The sequence below is a fragment of the Saccopteryx bilineata genome, chromosome 4, assembly GCF_036850765.1.
Source record: "Saccopteryx bilineata isolate mSacBil1 chromosome 4, mSacBil1_pri_phased_curated, whole genome shotgun sequence".
NCBI classification, from domain to species: Eukaryota; Metazoa; Chordata; class Mammalia; order Chiroptera; family Emballonuridae; genus Saccopteryx; species Saccopteryx bilineata.
In genome coordinates, this window is record NC_089493.1 from 209,143,053 (window position 1) to 209,163,431 (window position 20,379).

General features: G+C 36.3%; 1 protein-coding gene across 3 annotated transcripts in view; it reads left to right on the top strand.

Annotated features, from left to right (window-relative positions):
* Window positions 1-20,379, top strand: part of XRCC4 (X-ray repair cross complementing 4) — a 385,456-nt gene that overhangs the window by 111,998 nt on the left and 253,079 nt on the right. For all 3 annotated transcript variants that reach the window (XM_066273726.1, XM_066273728.1, XM_066273727.1), the window contains exons 4-6: window positions 11,785-11,951; window positions 18,118-18,270; window positions 19,699-19,802. In XM_066273726.1, the coding sequence (XP_066129823.1) occupies window positions 11,785-11,951; window positions 18,118-18,270; window positions 19,699-19,802 (424 nt within the window). The remainder of the gene's footprint in view (window positions 1-11,784; window positions 11,952-18,117; window positions 18,271-19,698; window positions 19,803-20,379) is intronic.

Genomic DNA, 20,379 nt, shown 5'->3' on the forward strand with positions numbered 1-20,379 from the left:
AATTTTATTGAATATTCATTCATTTTGCATCTGACATTGTTTATCCATGAATACAACTTTTCATACAACTGTTTCAGTGTATTCTGTATTTTCAAAATGCTACCCTCTCTACCACAACTCCTTCACTTTAGTTTTAGAGACTCATCCTTTAGTGTCCCGTTAAGTGAACTGAAGTACGTTGTCAAAATACAGTAACTGCTATACCATTTGGACATTTTTGGTAATGGGTAAGAGTTCTCCTTTCAGATTGCTTTATAAAAAAGAGTTTGCAGAACTGAAACTATAATATGCCAAAATAGTTAATTCTTTTTTTATTTGGACTTCACTGAAACTAAATTTCTGGTTTTAATATTTGTTAACAGCAAGGTATGCAACAGGACTTCTTTACATAGTTCCCACAAAACAGTTGATATGTTGTGCATTAATGACATTATTTTATTGCAAGCAGTAATTTTAGTCCTGAAATATTTCACCATTTTAGTCTGGCTACATTTACACTTTGAGCTTTTAAATGTTGAAAATTTATGGTTGTGGTATTGTAGCTTGCATTGAATTTTTTGAAATTAATCTACTAACATTGTAGGCCTTATAAAATACTACTGCTTTTATATTTATGTGGAGCCTATATTCTATCTGATTCATCATTCTATAATGTAGATTGCCTTGTATATAGACATGGTAGGAACTAAAGGACTGATATTTAATTAAGAAGTTTTCATGTAGGATTCTACAGAAATTTTTTGACATTTCACATATTTCTTATACTGTTTTAGTCTTAAACCCAGAGCTCAAAATCTGAATTTAGCCCTGGCCGGTTGGCTCAGCGGTAGAGTGTCGGCCTGGCATGCGGGGGACCTGGATTCGATTCCGGCCAGGGCACATAGGAGAAGCGCTCATTTGCTTCTCCACCCCCCACCCCCTTCTTCCTCTCTGTCTCTCTCTTCCCCTCCTGCAGCCAAGGCTCCATTGGAGCAAAGATGGCCCGGGCACTGGGGAAGGCTCCTTGGCCTCTGCCCCAGGCGCTAGAGTGGCTCTGGTTGCGGCAGAGCCGACGCCCTGGAGGGGCAGAACATCGCACCCTGGTGGGCAGAGCATCGCCCCTGGTGGGCGTGCCGGGTGGATCCCGGTCGGGCGCATGCAGTCTGACTGTCTCTCCCTGTTTCCAGCTTCAGAAAAAAAAAAGTAAAAAAAAAAAAAAATCTGAATTTATTTTATTTATTTATTTTTATTTTTTGTATTTTTCTGAAGCTGGAAACGGGGAGAGACAGTCAGACAGACTCCCGCATGCGCCCAACCGGGATCCACCCGGCATGCCCACCAGGGGCGACACTCTGCCCCTCTGGGGCATCGCTCTGTTGCGACCAGAGCCACTCCAGCGCCTGGGGCAGAGGCCAAGGAGCCTTCCCCAGCGCCCGGGCCATCTTTGCTCCAATGGAGCCTTGGCTGCGGGAGGGGAAGAGAGAGACAGAGAGGAGGAAGGGGGTGGGGGGTGGAGAAGCAAATGGAAGCTTCTTCTATGTGCCCTGGCCGGGAATCGAACCTGGGTCCCCTGCACGCCAGGCCGACGCTCTACCGCTGAGCCAACCGGCCAGGGCCTGAATTTATTTCTTATTAGCCCCACAGAGACTTCTCTATCAACTGTCATAATGCCTAAAGCATAATACTCAATAAATGTTACTTATTGTTAGAAGAATGTTATGTTATAATTTGGTTTATTTTATCACATTGGTGGAACATATTCTCTGAATATCTTCTTTACTATTTTGAGGACATTAATTCATTGACTTGCGGAATCTAGAATCTCTATAGAATTCCATTGTGATTTTGTTTCCTGATCATTCAGATGTAATCTATTTTATTGCTCTGTAATCTTTTAGAATTCTCTTTGTGTCCCAAATGTTCTAAAATTTAATGATGCTATGTCTTAATATAAGTTCTGTTTTAATCCAGTTTGCTGGAATCTTAGTAGACTCTTTCCATCTGGAAATTTAAATCTTTTAGTTCATGCATTTCTTAAACTTTTTAAATTTCTTCTCCATTTTGTTTTCACTTTGGGCTAATTTCATTCTGTGGATTTTAACTGATCCTCTAGTATACTAATCCTCTAATTTTATTACATTTTTCTCTCCTATTTTTAAAAGTTTGATTGATTGATTTTATTGGGGTCAGAAAAAGACAACTACCATATGATTTCATTTTTCTCTGGAATCTAATGAACAAAAAAGAGATAGTCTCTCCTATTTTTAATTCATTTATTTAGTGTGTGTAGCCCAGAATTCTGTACTTTGATGCCTTAAATCAGTAAGTGTGGTTTCTACTTATACATGAGCGCTAGGACCAGGGAGTGCCCTATAAGGATCTGTTGTGTAAATATAGACCCCACTCTCTTTTGAGTACTCTCCCATTGCTGCCTTCTCTTAGTCATTTTCCAGTTCCTTGAATAGTTTTTCTTTGTTTTCTTTTAGTTCAGTGTATATAATTGCTATCTCTGGGAGGTTCAGTCTAGTGCAGCTTACTTTGCTATTATTTGAACTGAAACTACCTTATTATCTTTTTATTACATTTTCTTTGCTACAAAATTAAATTGAATGCATGGTTAGCATCCATAATACTTTCTAATTCCTTTCAATCTCATCAAATTTAGATGCTAAATTTTATAACTTATAGACATTTTTTCTATTAAGTAATTATTTATCTAAATAAATGTTTTAAGATGAGGACAACTACTATGAAGATCCTAAAACATTGTTTCTTAGTACCTGCACTATTGGTGTTTTTTTGTAGGACTTTTTGAAGGATTCTAGAATGATTAGATAGTAGTTAGAGTAGTTAGAAAAGTGTCTCTAGAGAGGTAACATTGAATATAGACTTGAAGCCATGTGCAGTTCAAGGAGAATTTTCTAGGAAGAATGCGCAGAGACCCTGTATTAATTTCCTGTTACCACTGTAACAGATTAATAAATCTTGGTGATTTTCTTACATTGTTCAGCTTCTAGAGCAGGGGTCCCCAAACTTTTTACACAGGGGGCCAGTTCACTGTCCCTCAGACCGTTGGAGGGCCAGACTATAAAAAAAACAACTATGAACAAATCCCTATGCACACTGCACATATCTTATTTTAAAGTAAAAAAACAAAACGGGAACAAATACAATATTTAAAATAAAGAACAAGTAAATTTAAATCAACAAACTGACCAGTATTTCAATGGGAACTATGCTCCTCTCACTGACCACTAGTGAAAGAGATGCCCCTTCCGGAAGTGCAGGGGGGGCGGATAAATGGCCTCAGGGGGCCGCATGTGGCCTGCGGGCCGTAGTTTGGGGACCCCTGTTCTAGAGGCTGCCAGCATTCCTTGACTTGTGTGTACATTTCAATCTGTTTCCGTTATCACATTGGCTTCTGCTTAGTCTAATCCCCTGCTTCCTTCTTATGAGGACCCTTGTGATTATGTTGGGCCCCCACCTAAATAACCCATGATAATAGACCCATCTCAAGATCCTTGATTTGATCACATCGGCAAAGTCTCTTTTGCTGTATGAGGTGATTTGCATATCATGGGACAGCCATTATTTAACCTACCACAGACAGTGTTTTCATTTTGAGTTACTACTGTAACAACCACATATTTAGTGGCTTAACATAAATTCACTAGGTTGCAGTTGTGTTGGTTAAAATTTTAACACAGTCCAACCCAGTTAAACTCAATGTCAGCAGAGCTGCATTCCTTTCTAGAAGCTCTACAGGAAAACCCATGGCTTTGCCTGTTCGACCTTCTAGAAATCACCTGCATTTTTGGCTCATAGTCTTTTTATTCCATCTTCACAGCCAGAAATTTTGCATCTTTCTATGCCTCTCTTCAAATACATGCCTCTCTGACTAGAGGTGGGAAAAGAAGGTTCTCTGACTTTAAGGATTTATGTGAATTGATTTAGCTCACCAAAATAATCCAAAATAATCTCATCTCAAGGTCTATAACCTTAGCACAACTGCTGAGTCCCTTTTTGTCATGGGAAGTACATACTCACACAGTCCAGGAAGTAGGGTATGGACATTTTTGGGAGAACATCATTCTGCCCATTTATTACGTTTTGAAAATAACTGACCTATTCAAGTCTTAAAGGAATCAAGTGCTGGGAGATAGCAAAGGCAGGAGGAATGGTAAGAGCTGACATTGGAGAGGTAGTCATGGGCCAGATCATGAGAAGCCTTTATTATAAAGTATTTAAAGGGAGAATGGAATGTAAAAAAATAATAATACTTGAAGAAGCACATTAATGTTATTTTATAAACCTTACTAGGATTATAGATTTTATATCTTTGCTATCTAATTTAGCAACTGCTAACCACATATGGCTATTGAGTACTAAAATGTAGCTTGTGTTACCGAGAGTTTAATTTTTAATTTCAGTTAATTGAAAAAGCCACATGTGGCTAGTAACTACTGTACTGGACAGCACTGATACTACACATATATTTTTAGAAGTTTTGCTGGACTGTAGCTGGAATCACGGATATGGGATTAAGGGATTAAAGAAGGTTTTTGTCTTTCTTTTCTTTTCTTTCTTTTTTCTCTTCCTTTTCTTAAGTGAGAAGAGGAGAACTAGTGAGACAGACTCCCACATGCATCCTGACCAGATCCACCTAGCAACCCCTGTCTGGGGCCAATGCTTGGACCAATCAAGCTATCTTCAGTGCCCAGGGCTAACACTCGAACCAGTTGATCCACTGGCTGGAAGAGGGGAAGAGGAAGAGAAGTGGGAGAGGGAGGGGGAGAGAAGCAGATGGTTGGTTGCTTCACATGCGTGCCCTGACCACCGGAACAACGCTCTATGCACTGAACAAATCAGCCAGGGTACTTTATTTCTTTAGATTGAAACATATTTGTATTTATTCTGTATTGTTGAGTAACAAGTTAACCACAAATTTAGCTTCTTGAAACCATACACATTTATTATCTCATGATGTCCATGGTTTTGCTAAGGATACTCTGCCCTTTAGTAATTATCTCATTACTCATATTATTTTCTTCATAGAATCTACAACTGTGTGAAATTATTTGATTATTGTGTATCATCAACTCCCTCTACTAAAATATAAGTTCCAGAGGAGTAGACACATTGTATATCTAACTCACAACAGTGTCTCCATGCCTAGCATACATACTCAAAACCTCTGATAAATCTATATAAATAAAAATGTAAATGTTCGTTTGTTCAAAATCTTAAATCTCAGAAAGTTCTTACCGATTGCTTTGAAATTTTGACACAACGTTGCATTCGAATATGCACGTTTTTATATACCTACTATTATATAGATGTCGTACCTGTGACAGGTAAAAACATGCTTTTTTGAAAAACAGCACCATCTGTTGGACGTAAAAGCAACACAAGCTATACTAAATATTTTATGATTCCATTTCAGTGTTTCTGATTTACGATCCATTTATGATTTCCAAATTTCCAATTTTACGATTTCATTTCAATGCTTCCGATTGCATTGTTAAATTGAATTTTTATAGATTTTGATTTATTTTCATTTTAATTATTTTGTGTGATATTGCATTGGAATTGAGCTGTGTCATTTACCATAGCATTCATTCCGTGAATATAGTTTATTTCACAGATGCAAATGTGCAACAAATGGCTTTGAATCCACCGGCTACAATGTTTACTGCATTCTTCACGTTATGTCAAAATGATGCGTTTGTGAAAACACTGCTGTATTCGGAAGTGCCTACATATTACATATGGAATGCGAGTAGAAAATCACTTTAATGATGCAAACAAGGAGAGCAAGTCGACGGACAACCTGGCATATTCAAAGAAACTATGATAGGCAGACTGTACACCGTGCATCCTAATCAAGATGAATGCTTTTTTCTTTGCATACTGTTTGTAAATGTGCCCAGACCAACGTCTTTCCAGCAATTGAGAATTGTCAATGGCATTACAAATGTCACTTTTCACAGTGCACATCAGCCTCTGAATTTATTGGAGAATGTCCGACACTGGGATGTATGTATTAATGACATGTGCAACACGTCACATCCAAATCAAATCCGTGCATTGTTTGCGATCATATTGACTGCCTGCTCTCCTTCATCTCCAACAGAGTTATGGGAGAAATATAAATTGCACATGGCTAAAGATATTTTCCGTTGAATATGCAGGGAAAATTCAAATATGAACATGGATTTCACAGCAGAAATCTACAACGAAGCATTGATAATGATTGAAGATTTGTGCTTAGAAATCGCGAACAAAGTTCTCAATCAACTGAGAATGCCATCACCGAATCCATCTGCTGCTGCTTCGTTCAATGTAGAATTGCGTCGTGAACAAAATTACAACACGGGTGATCTTTTGTCGTATGTGCAATGAAATATTCCTAAGCTAATGCTTGAGCAAAAAGGCATTTACGATCAAATAATGCAAACTGTCAATAACAGGGTTGGAGAAATCTTAGATGTGCCAGGAGGAACTGGTAAAATGTTTTTAATTAGATTGATTTGGGCAGCAATTTGATCCCAAAATGACATAGCCTTAGCTCTTGCATTGTCCGGAATAGCTACAACATTGCTACCAGGTGGAAGAACTGCTCATTCTGCTTTGAAATTGCCATTAAACATTCAATTCATTGAAACTTCCACGTGCAACATTTCCAAAGCATCCCGCATGGGAAAAGTATTGCAGAAATGCAAACTTATTGTTTGGGATGAATGCACAATGGCGCATAAAAAATCTCTCGAGGCTCTTGATCGATCATTGCAAGATTTCCGTGGAAATATCAGACCATTTGGGAACGCATTAATATTGCTTGCAGGAGATTTCAGGCAAACATTACCTGTAATTCCTCGATCTACACCAGCAGATGAAATAAATGCTTGCCTGAAATACTCTTACTTTGTGACGACATGTCAAGACGTTAACATTAACTACAAATATGCATGTCCAGCTGCAAAACAATCAATCAGCTGAGATATTCTCACATCAATTGCTGGAAACTGGGAACAGAAAGGTGCCGGTTGATCTGACCTCAGGACGAATTTCATTGCCTCATAACTTCTGCAATTTAATGACATCAAAAGAAGAATTGGTTGAGAAAGTATTTCCCAACATTCAACCAATTATAAGAATCACGATTGGCTGAGTGAACAAGCTATTCTTGCGGCCAAGAACAAAGATGTCTACAAACTTAACAATATTATTCAGTCTAACATTCAAAGCAAGGCAGTCACATACAAGTCCGTTGACACTGTTGTGAAAGCAGATGAAGCGGTTAATTATCCAACAGAATTTTTGGATTCACTCGATCTGCCAGGGATGCCACCACATGTACTGCAATTGAAAATCGGCGTGCCAATTATCATGTTGCAAAATATCAACCAGCCAAAGCTTTGCAACGGCACGCAGCTTGCAGTAAAAAAATTAGTGAGCAACATTGTAGAAACAACAATCTTGACAGGACCTTTCAAAGATGAAGATGTCTTCATTCCTCGCATTCCTATGATTCCAACGGATATGACATTTCAATTTAAGAGATTGCAGTTCCCAATTTGATTGGCATTTGCAATCACCATCAACAAAGCTCAGGGCCAATCTTTAGAATTGTGTGGTTTAGATCTAGACACAGATTGCTTCTCACATGGACAATTATATGTTGTGTGTTCTAGAATTGGCAAACCAGACCATCTCTATATCTGCACAGACAATGGAACAACAAAAAATATTGTATACCCAAAGCATTGTGAAATTAAACGTGTGCTTTCTCTTTTCTTTCTTTTCCATTAAACCAGACTGAGCCACAGCAATGCATGGCTGGGTATAGCTAGTGAATGAATAAATACATTCTATGTTTTACCATGTAAGAATGGGATACTAATATGAGTAAAGAAAAAAAAAAGATAGCCCCAATTCTTTTGCAGCTTTTAGCTTAGTACAGGGGGGAAAAATGAATAATTTTTTAAATAATTTTATTTTTTTAATGGGGTGACATCAATAAATCAGGATACATATATTCAAAGATAACATGTCCAGGTTATCTTGTCGTTCAGTTATGTTGCATACCCATCACCCAAAGTCAGACTGTCCTCTGTCACCTTCTATCTAGTTTTTTTTGAGCCCCTCCCCCTTTCCCTTTCCCTCTCCCCCCTCCCCCCATAACCACCACACTCTTATCAATGTCTCTTAGTCTCACTTTTATGTCCCACCTACGTATGGAATAATGTAGTTCCTGGTTTTTTCTGATTTACTTATTTCACTTTGTATAATGTTATCAAGATCCCACCATTTTGCTGTAAATGATCTGATGTCATCATTTCTTACGGCTGAGTAGTGTTCCATAGTGTATATGTGCCACATCTTCTTTATCCAGTCATCTATTGATGGGCTTTTTGGTTGTTTCCATGTCCTGGCCACTGTGAACAATGCTGCAATGAACATGGGGCTGCATGTGTCTTTGCATATCAATGTTTCTGAGTTTTGGGGGTATATACCCAGTAGAGGGATTGCTGGGTCATAAGGTAGTTCTATTTTCAGTTTTTTGAGGAACACCATACTTTCTTCCATAATGGTTGTACTACTTTACATTCCTACCAACTGTATGAGGGTTCCTTTTTCTCCACAGCCTCTCCAACATTTGCTATTACCTGTCTTGTTGATAATAGCTAATCTAACAGGTGTGAGGTGGTATCTCATTGCAGTTTTGATTTGCATTTCTCTAATAACTAAAGAAGATGAGCATCTGGAAAAATGAATAATTTAATGCTACGATGGATGTTCATACTCATCCACTAGACCAGTGATTTTCAACCTTTTTTGAGCCGCAGCACATTTTTTACATTTACAAAATCCTGGGGCACACCACCTACCAAAATGACACAAAATGACACTCTGTTAGAATTTATTTAAAGTTTAAATAAATTACATTTATTAAAAAAAAGTTAAATAAAAAAGGATAACCCCCTCATATATACAGTCCCATGTAACATTCCTCATATATACAGTCCCATGTATCCCCTCATATACACAGTCCCACTAATAGATACTGGAGCTTTCATCAAGGTTATGGGTTCAAATCAATTTGGCAAATACTCTCTATATATAGAGACTGGACAAAATCAATTTTAGAAAATGTTGGGTACTTGTGTAACATCATAAGTCCTCAGAGCATCTCTACTGTCAGATTAAGAAGTTTGCTTTCTAGGTAAGGATTCTGATAAATACTAGAGTTCTCCCTGAGGTTGTGGGTTCAAATCCCATGGTCAGCTGGGTGCAGGGGCCTTGGTTTTGTCTGTTTTGATGGTGTATATAAAGATTTGAGCTCTTTATGAAGATGACCCTTCAGGAGGCCGTATACAATATAGATAACATTATGATGCATTGTGATGCATTGTATATCACCCTCTGCAGGGGCCTCTTTTAAAAAGAAAAAGGTCAAATATCTATATACACCATCAGGATAGACATAACCAGCTGAGGCTAAGGCTTCATCTAGTGGTGGCAATATTTACATCCAGTCCTGACCAGGATTAGAAATCGGGACCATGGGGAGGAGTAGCAGCTTCAACTACTCACCATGGCCACACAATGACAAGTGCGTGGCAGCCCGAGCGGGGGGGGGGGGGACCTTCCTGGATGTGGATGAGAGGCGGCCTACTATTGGTTCATCACTAGTGGTCGGGATGAATCCTAGAAGGTGATTGGTCAGTGAGCGTTCCCTGTGCCTCCATTCTTCCTGTCGCTGATAGCTGGAGGGATTGTGAGGGGAATGTTTATGTTCGGATGAAGGCAGCTGGCAGTGGGCAGAATAAATAGTCTCCGCGAGCTGTATCTGGCACATGGACCATAGTTTGGGGACCCATGTTTAATTTCCCCACAGCACACCTGACCATGTCTCACGGCACACTAGTGTGCCATGGCACACTGGTTGAAAAACACTACACTAGACCACCCAATTATTACCAAATGGTGAATGTTTAGTGGAATACACAGGGAGGTACTAGTGCACTGTTGAGAAAGATGGACAGTGGGTTCTCTTTTGGAATTTGAAATTTGAGGTTTGTACAGGACATCCTTCTGGTACCACTTTAAAAAGGAGTTGAATCTTAGTTCCCAGGACATTAACCAAGTTTAAGTCACAAGATACAAAATCAATGTACAAAATCCACTGCTTTCCTATATACTAACAATGAAACCAGAAAAATAAATGAAAAAAAAATTCTCTTGAAAATTGTATCCAAAAGGGTAAAATACCTAAGAATAAACTTAACAAAGGATGTGAAAGACCTATATACTGAAAACTACAAAGCATTATCAAAAGAGATTGAAAAAGAAACAGTGAAAAGGAAAGATGTTCTGTGTTCATGGATTATAAGAATCAACATATGCCCTGGCCGGTTGGCTCAGCGGTAGAGCGTCGGCCTAGCGTGCAGAGGACCTGGGTTTGATTCCCAGCCAGGGCACACAGGAGAAGCACCCATTTGCTTCTCCACCCCTCCACCGCGCTTTCCTCTCTGTCTCTCTCTTCCCCTCCCACAGCCGAGGCTCCATTGGAGCAAAAATGGCCCGGGCGCTGGGGATGGCTCTGTGGCGTCTGCCTCAGGCGCTAGAGTGGCTCTGGTCGCAACATGGCGACGCCCAGGATGGGCAGAGTGTCGCCTCATGGTGGGCGTGCTGGGTGGATCCCGGTCGGGCACATGCGGGAGTCTGTCTGACTGTCTCTCCCTGTTTCCAGCTTCAGAAAAATAATTGTTAATTATTGTTTCAGTATCTTTACCAAAAGGAGAACTTGTGTTCCCTTCAGAATTTCATAATTATAACTGAAACTATATTATATGATCTTGTTAAAGTGCCCACTAGAATACGAATTAAGATTTTCTTGTCTTACCTTTGTACAAAAGCATTTAAGCTTGACAATTGACATTGTTTAAAATTGATAGTAATAAGTTACTGGTTTTGATACTCTATGTTGTCCCCAGGTTTATCAGTTTTCTAAAACCCTACTCTTCTCTTAGCTGTTACCAAAATTTTGCTCTTACTTCAGAAATAACTGAAGTCAATTATTTCATTTTACCATCAATATGAACAAAAACTAGCATTAAAAACTCTCATGTAGCCTGACCAGGCAGTGGCGCAATGGATAGAGCATCGGACTGGGATGTAGAGGATCCAGGTTTGAAGCCCCCAGGTCTCTGGATCTGTTTTGAGCAAGGCTCACCAGCTTGAGCCCAAGGTTGCTGGCTTGAGCATGGGGTTACTTGGTCTGCTGTATTCCCCTGGTCAAGGCACATATGAGAAAGCAATCAATGAACAACTAAGGTGCCGCAACAAAGAATTGGTGCCTCTCATCTCTATCCCTTCCTGTTTGTCCCTCTCTGTGTCTCTCTCTGTCTCTGTCACACACACACACACACACACACACACACACACACACATTTCATGTATAATTCACTTTCTTAATCTGAGGTGAGTGACTTAAATAAGGTTGTAGCAAACGTGATAATATGCTTATATGGTGTTTATGGGTTTTTTTCTCCTGCTAGGAGGTGGCAGAGTGACTTACTACTTACAAAAATTATTCTTAGGTTATATGTTGACTTATATGATAAACTTTACTAAGAAAGTTGGAAATTGCCCAGTTTTTTGTTCATTCTATATCTGGTAAATGTACTTAGTGTATTTCAATCAAACTTGACCTCCTCTGAATAAATTTTAAGTATTTAAAACTGGGCTACTCAATTTTGATAATCTCTCAAAGCTAATCATTTTTTCCTTTCATCCTAGTTCAAACTTGGTTCCTTCAACCTAGAGAAAGTTGCAAGCCCAGCTGAAGTCATTAGAAGACTTATTTGTGACTGTCTGGACACCATTGCAGACAACCAAGCCAAAAATGAGCACCTGCGGAATGAAAATGAAAGGCTTCTGAGAGATTGGAATGATGTTCAAGGACGGTGTGTATATAATGTATTATGAAAACACTAAATTCTCTTTAGATTATTGTAGTTTTAAGGTAATGGTTTCTAAATTTGTAGCATATATGTCAAATAAGTTTGCCATTAATTTTACCTTAAATAATATAACTAAACTAAATTATTAGTCACTATTGTACTTTATAGTAATACATTAACATTTAGATCATTTGTATTTAGTTGCACTAGCAAACTTATAAATGATAAGGAGTGATTGGGCAATGAGAATCAGAATCAATTAATATTAATAAAAATTTAAGAAGTTGATACTTTAAGGGTTATTTTAGCTCAAGTTATAGGATTAGTAGTGAATAAGAAAAGATACAAAACATAAATAAGAACAATGGATTCCTTATTTGGAATTTTTATATGAATGGCAACTATTTCAAATTATGTGTGTTTTGGCTTCTATTGGAGACTTATTTTTTTTGATTGATTGAAAATTCATATTACCAGCATTTTTAAAAGATGAAGTAATTGTGACTACTGGAAAAGACATTTGAAAGCCTTTTATTCTTCTGATTTTACCTCTTATTTTTTAAAAGGTGAAAAGGAAAGTCACTTTTTTTTTCTTATGCATTTTCTCAACTATGTTATAATCGAGGTGGGCCCAAGGTTTAGCCTGTGTCACTTTACTGTAACTCAGATGTTTGAAGAAAATAAAATGTATCTTATGAACATTGTATCTCTACAGATACATATATAGTATAACATGCATATGTTTGTACATATATATCTTAATAATATCTGAAAGAATTATATGGAATATATATAATAATAATTATTATTACATCCAGTGTGTCCAGTAGATATTTTCATTTGAACTAGTCATAGCTCTAATGCATAAGGATATTATTCTAATTTAGAGTCTTTTTAGGACAATCAGTGAGATTGTTTTTAAGGACATTAGTAAGTATAGATGGGGTGTACATGAAGAATAAGTAAAGGGTATTATTAATATATGTACATAAAAATGAGGTTGACTAAAAGAAATGATTTGTCTTCATTTAATAATTTTTATTAATTAATGAAAGACATACAAAATCAAGTTCCTAATACCTGGTTATATTTGGCTCTCAGTTATTATATTAAGAAAGTAGTTCTCTTTTAGTTCTGAATTAATTTTGTCTTCAGTCATATAAAATTAGTGAAACTGAATCAACTACATTACATATATCTATGTCTGTCTATATCTATCTATATCTATATCTATATCCATATCTATATCATCTATATCTATTTAGATAGATATAACTACTAGGAAACCATAGAAAAAATAAGAATTTTGCTCTTTAATTTGTATTTTATTCATGTTTGAATCAGTATCAAATATGTCTGTTAGAATGCATGCTTTTGGGCCTACTTGTATATAAAATAAATTAAAGGAGATGTATTGTGTGCATGATAAGCCATTTTATTAAAAACTCAAAATACCCTAGGATGATAGGATATTTGATCCAAAAATTGCCCACAAAAATGTAGATTGGTTACTTCGTACTTGGACAAATTGCTTTAAAATATCTTCCAGAGGTTGAAGAGGTATTATCTCATCAGTATTCAACAGCACTGCCATAGAAGGGAAAGCAGCAGGAACAAAGATGAGAAATTGTGCCCTGTGCTGTAATGTGTGAGAAGTACACATAATTAAGGCACACAGATGCTTGAGTTGGTATTTTCTGAACTACCATATTTTTCGCTCCATAAGATGCACTTTTTCCCTCCGAAAGTGGAGGGGGAAATGCCTGTGCGTCTTATGGAGCGAAAAATATGTTATTTTATTAAATATTTTAATATACCCTTTGGTTCGGAATATTTTTTTTCTTATTTTCCTCCTTAAAACCCTAAGCGTGTCTTATGGTCAGGTGCGTCTTATGGAGCAAAAAATACAGTATGCAGAAAGTGCCTTTGTGTTATTGTGGAAAAAGGTTTTTTATTGGATGAAAAGTACAGCCATGTATCTTATTACCTGCCTTATGCTTCAGCTATTTTTATTTTTTTTGTAAATACTGGATTATTGGGGTAACCTTCCAAACTGAGAGTTCATGCTAGAGAATTCTAGGTTCTTGATTATATACCAGATGGTATGTTAGTAGCTTTATCTACAGGGTGTGGCAAAAGAAGGTTTATAATTGCAAGTATACAAAACAGAGTTTAATCTTGTATTATTATTTATTAATTATTGTATTATTTTTCATACTTTATTTTTGCATATATTTTGGTATTTAAATATGCATTATTATTATAATCAGAGCCAACTCTAAAACTATTTCCATTTGGAATGAGGGAAAATAAAGTTTGAATAAGGAATGAAGAATTACAGTATGATTAAAAAGCATGAGCCTTAATGTGTAGACTTAATATATTTATTTGCTGTTATTTTATTTACTTTTTAATAATTCTGGGCTTAGTTTTATTTTGAACAAGTGACATTGCTGATAAATTTAATTTTGAATAGTTTAGATAAAGAAAACATTAGAAATATGTATGTAAATCCTTACACTATTAGCGATACTTATTTCACTAATTTTTACTATTTAATTTTAAATAACTCCCATGTTCCATGTTACTGAATAGGTCTTTTGCTTGCATTTAGACATCAAGTTAGAAACTCTCAGGCTTTATTCTGATTTTAGTTATTAAACCTCTAATTTGAGACAGTTTTCAGCAAATTGAATTGGGTTGACACATTGAATCATTAGAATAAGAAGAGACCTTGAAAGTTTTAATATTCCATCTCTCTGCCTTCAAATTAAGGTCACATTACATTAAGATGAATTCAGTCTGATTTTTAAAGACCTCAAGAGATATTTTCAACCCCTCTTGTTAGCCCATTACAATGTTTAAGGACAGTCACAGTTAGAAAAGTGTTCCTTACCTCTACTGGTAATCTAAGTCTTTCAAGCTGTCGTTGAAGGCCATTTCCTCTTGTTCTGTCCTCAGAAAGGATGAGGACCAGATGTTTACCATCTTCTTCCATTCTTAAGGTGTATTAAATCTTTTGACCACAGCTTTCCTTTCCAGTACTTTTTAGCATTCTTTGTTCTCTGAACTCCGTTTATATTTTCTTTTGCTGTACAACCCTGACCTGAGTATAAATGTGTCCAGAACTGATTGTAAATGTTAGGATTACTATGCTGTTTCAAACATGTTCCCATTTATGAATCTATTGTTTTATTTGGGGTTATCATTTAATCTGTTATTTTGGGGGGTGCATTTCTGTATGAAATTGCCTTGTTTTTGCTTTTAGTTTTGTTGTTTTTTAAACTTGTTATTCCTAGATTCTTTGTTTCCCTCTAAATATTGTATTGTGAATATTCAGGGTTTTTTAATAGTTTTTATTCTTTTAATTTTTTAAAATTGCTATCATGTTCTGGTCAGATAGCTCGGTTGGTTGAAGCATCATTCCAGAGCATGGAGGCTGGCAGTTCGATTTTCTGGTCAGGGCACATACAGGAGCAGCTCGATGTTCCTGTCTCTTTCTCTACCCACCTCTCTCAAAGCAAAACAAATTACTATCCTTTGGTCCAAGTTCCTAGATACCTCAGTCATAAGTTACTAATTAAACAACATATTTTTCTCTTGTCCCAGTCATCACTGCAAAGATGAAGCGTTATCTAGGCCTTTCCTGTTTGAAGTTATTTTTATGGTTTCATCAGGTTTGAACTTGGACTAATTGTGGTCTGATCTAATTATATATGAGTTCTCCTTTAGTACCACTAAACTTAGCAGTGAATCCCACGTCTCTCCTCCACTGAATGGCCCCACTTACTAATACCTGTTTTGTTCTTGCGGTAGATGGTTGGCATGAGACAAGTAATATGAAAGGAATAGTAACATAAAGGCATTAAATATAGTTTATGGGGGATGGTAGGTACCTTTTAGTAACTGAATAGTGAATAAAAGGATAGCATTCTCTGAATTTGTTGATAAATTAATAATGAAGAGTAAATTTACTTCCTGAAAATGTTCAGTGATATTCTGTCCCAACCAACCCCCACTCCCAGCTTTGTTTAGGAAGTGTTATCCAGTTTCATGATCAGAAATTTGCTTGAAATAAATCTTAAAGTTATGTTAAAACTGAGCAAGTTTAACTCAGAGGATGCTATTTATTCTACCAAGTTTGCTCTCCTACTACAGCAATGTTGTTGCCTTTGACAATGTGACCATGACACTATTTAGATGAATAATATTTTAGACAAATTATATATTTTATTTTGATATCTTTTCATTTTTAAATTCATGTTGAATAGTGCTCAGACTCATTCAATTAGGAATTATTTAAGTGTTTTATATGGAAACTATGTATTTCAATTAGATAAATTACTATTTGGTTATCATTCTTAAAATTTTATATAATAAATTATGATATACAAGACTTTTAGTGTACATTTTTTATAATAGGTTTTTACTTTCTATAGGTTTAAAGTATTTCATTATTATATACTCAGGTATTTTAATAGTATGTGTGTTCTATTTTAAAAAAATTTTTGTTATTATGTTATATTAGAAAATAGTACAAAAAATGAGAAATAATATTTACATAACACTTTATATCTGAAATACAAAAGCTGTGACATGTTTCTACTTAAAACAGACCATCAATATTGGCAGCTCTTCAACTTTAGCTCTCCCCCCCCCCCCACAAATTTTTGATTTACTTGTTTCTCAGAGAACTTTGCTTAAGGGAAGGAGTACTATTATATTAATATTTACCACAAATTTTTTTAGAAGCTGAATGAAATGAAAAAATATTCACTGTTAAAGGAGTGAAAATATAAAATTCAGAATCACTCGTTCTCCATTTCCTCATGAGGTGCCCATATTAAGTCACTGGCTTTATTCATTTATCTCATAAATAGCTGCTCAGTATCTGTCGAATGCACAATTCTATGATAGATACTAAAGATAAAGCAGCCAATAAAACACAGGGGCACAATGCCTTTATGAATTGAGTTCACAGCCAATGACTGTGCTATAAGAGTGCTGTAGTTGTTCCCAGAAAATGTATTGCCATATGTTTCTCTTCATACCATGAGGCCCTAGTTCTTTGTATCTCTAGATAGGTACGTTGTTGAAAGCATAAGGGCATATATATCAAAGGTATCAAATTTTGACATTTTTGTTTCTAATTATCTCACTGCAAGAATTTTATGTATTAGCATATATAAAATATAAAATAAATATATGCAAATATATATTATAAATATATGAAATATATACATATAGTGAAACTACTAGGGTACTTGCATAGAAGAACAGAAGCACAAATGAAAAATATGGTAAAGAGAAAACTAGGCAGAGCTAGACTAAATTTAAAAGCAGATTTTACATGAAATAATTTATATTTGAATCTTTAAGTAGATATTTATTCATGTTATGTGTGTACATGCACATATCAAGTACATGCAACCTCTACTTTCTTTACATAGTGTTATGGGAGATTAAAATTAGTACAATCTCTTGTTAGCTCATTTGAATATTGTAGAAAGAATTAGAAATGAAAGAGAATTTTATTTTGTCTTCTATATCTAATACGGATATATAATGTTTCACATTTGCTGTTTCATTAACCTCTCCCTGGAACTTTCAAGTTGTATACTTTCATTCATTGTACGTATGTGACTGTGTGGGCATGGTACTGGGTTATAAGCTACAACTCGGTGAGTTGTTCTTGGCCCAGAGCTGTTCATAATCTAGTGAAAACAGATTAGGTAAATCACTTAATCACAAAACAAGATCACTGTTGCTATTACAGTAATATTAACAAAGGAAAGGAAACATAGGCTTTAGTTATTCTTGTTTGAAATTTTTCCCAGAAAAATATTCATTTGTATATAAACCAGACATATGAATGAGTTATTGCATTTAGGCATTTAGATATTTTAAAAGTTTTTTTGGTATCAGTTTCCAATTCTGATTCTTATCTCAGTACATAAATTACTAACACTAATAAACTATAAGTTCTAATTATTTGTTTAGCTATCAATATAAAACTTTAAATTAAATCAATGAAAGCATGTAAAAATGATTTCTAATTATATTTTTCTTGAAAAGTTTTCTTCAAATCATCTTCAGTATTTGATTGTATAATATCAATGCTATGAAAAACAGCATGCTTTATTTATACATTTGTTAATTGATATTTCAGGTTTGAAAGATGTGTTAGCGCTAAGGAAACTGTGGAGACGGATCTTTATAAGCGGTTTATCCTCGTGCTGAATGAGAAGAAAGCGAAGATCAGAAGCTTACACCAATTGTTAAGTGAAGTTCAAGAAGAAGAAAAGAACACCGATCCTGAAAGGTATTTTGACCTGTTTATTTTGAGGTGGCAGATGCATAAATTTAAGTGTAATTTCTTCCCAAACTTAATGAAGGTTAGGTGCCATCTTGTTAGTAATATGAGGTCACTTGAGAGTCTAGGGTTGGCTACTCTTGCTGTTGCAGGAGGACGGAGAATTCTCAACATGATCTGCCCACTGTCACACCTGCACTTAAATCATGAAACTGGCATGAGGCTTACCTAAATATTATTTGTTTAATTCTTAGCACTTGGAAATATATTAATTAAAATTTTTAATCTTCTGCACAACTACAGAGTGGTACACACATTTGTAACCTTGATGTCTAAGAAATAGTTAATTTTCAAATCAGGTGGTTCTGAGAGTAGATGTGTACTTGATTTTTAAGGAAGAATCATAGGTGATTAATGGCTTTTATGGCTTGGACAATTATAATTATTTTAGACATCTGCAGATACAGGTTTGGGTTTGTTGCCTTGAATCTGAGAAAAAACATAGGTTTACTAATGGCATAGTCTAAAGAATATAACATTTGGTGTCAGATGGTTTAGTTCAAATATTGGTCTGGCACTGACATATATGTTGCTACATGACTTTGGGCAAGTCCTTTAAATTTTCTGTGCCTTATTTGGGAATCTCCCTAATAAGAATATAAAAGTACCTGACTCAGAGTTTTCAGGAGTTAAAAGGCAGAACGGCTTTGAGATCAGTAAAATACTGAACACTGTCACCCACAGAAAATAGTATTTTGATAAATGAATTAGTGATAAGAAACTGATTTAAGAGTTGATTATAATAAACACACAACCATATTTAGATTAGCTAAAGATAAACTTGTTCTTACGAGAGTTAAGATATAGTCTTTTTTTTTTTTTGTATTTTTCTGAAGCTAGAAACGGGGAGGGACAGTCAGACAGACTCCCGCATGCACCCGACCAGGATCCACCCGGCATGCTCACCAGGGGGTGACGCTCTGCCCACCAGGGGGCGATGCTCTGCCCATCCGGGGCGTCGCTCTGTTGCGACCAGAGCCACTCTAGCGCCTGGGGCAGAGGCCAAGGAGCCATCCCAGTGCCCGGGCCATCTTTGCTCCAATGGAGCCTTGGCTACGGGAGGGGAAGAGAGAGACAGAGAGGAAGGAGAGGGGGAGGGGTGGAGAAGCAGATGGGCGCTTCTCCTGTGTGCCCTGGCCGGGAATCGAACCCGGGACTTCTGCATGCCAGGCCGACGCTCTACCACTGAGCCAACCGGCCAGGGCCAAGATATAGTCTTTGAAGTGCTTTCATCTCAATCTTAATAATTTCAATGTATATATGTTTGTTTAATTATAATGTTTTCCAGGGATATTTTCTATAATTACTTACTAGTGAGTTGGCTATCTAGTCAGGGGTTAGCCAATAATTTATAATTCTCATTTTCTTTTTTTCTAGGGAAACTGCATGTTCTGACATTGCCGTGGACAGAGATACAGTCTACGATGAAAGTACTGATGAGGAAGGTAACAACCTGCCTGATTCCTCATTTTCAGCTCCAGGTAAAATAAGTAAATTTATTTCACTTTTTTGAATATTTTACTTGGGCTTATAATTTTAATGATAATAATCCATAATGAAAAGTGCTATGAAAAAAAATTCTCTACAAAATATTTCTTAGGGTTTTTAGCCTAAAACCTCAAACACTAATGTTAACCATGAACATTTATTGTAAAATGCAGCAATTCATTAGCAACAACAAAACAAGCAAGCATGTACACTTCACATACAAACCAAGGTATACCCTTTATTGTTAAACAAGGATGCAGAAGCATTAAGCACTATATGCCTTTATGTTAAATATCAACTCAAACTTGGCTGCCTTTAACATTTGGGATGAAGTCTAGCTAGAGCTTTGGGCGGTGTAATGAAGCAGGGTGATCTAGAATGCTTTACCCTGCGGCTGAGACTGTCCCTCACTGTTCACAAAAGGATTTGTAATGCGGTGAGATGGGGTCGGTGAGAAGAGAAGCAGAAATGGCACTTTAAAGTAACTGAGCCTTTCTCAGTCCCTCAGGTTTTTAAACCCATGGATTATTTTACTAGAGTTTCATAGATCTTTTTAGAGGCAGAAGCCCC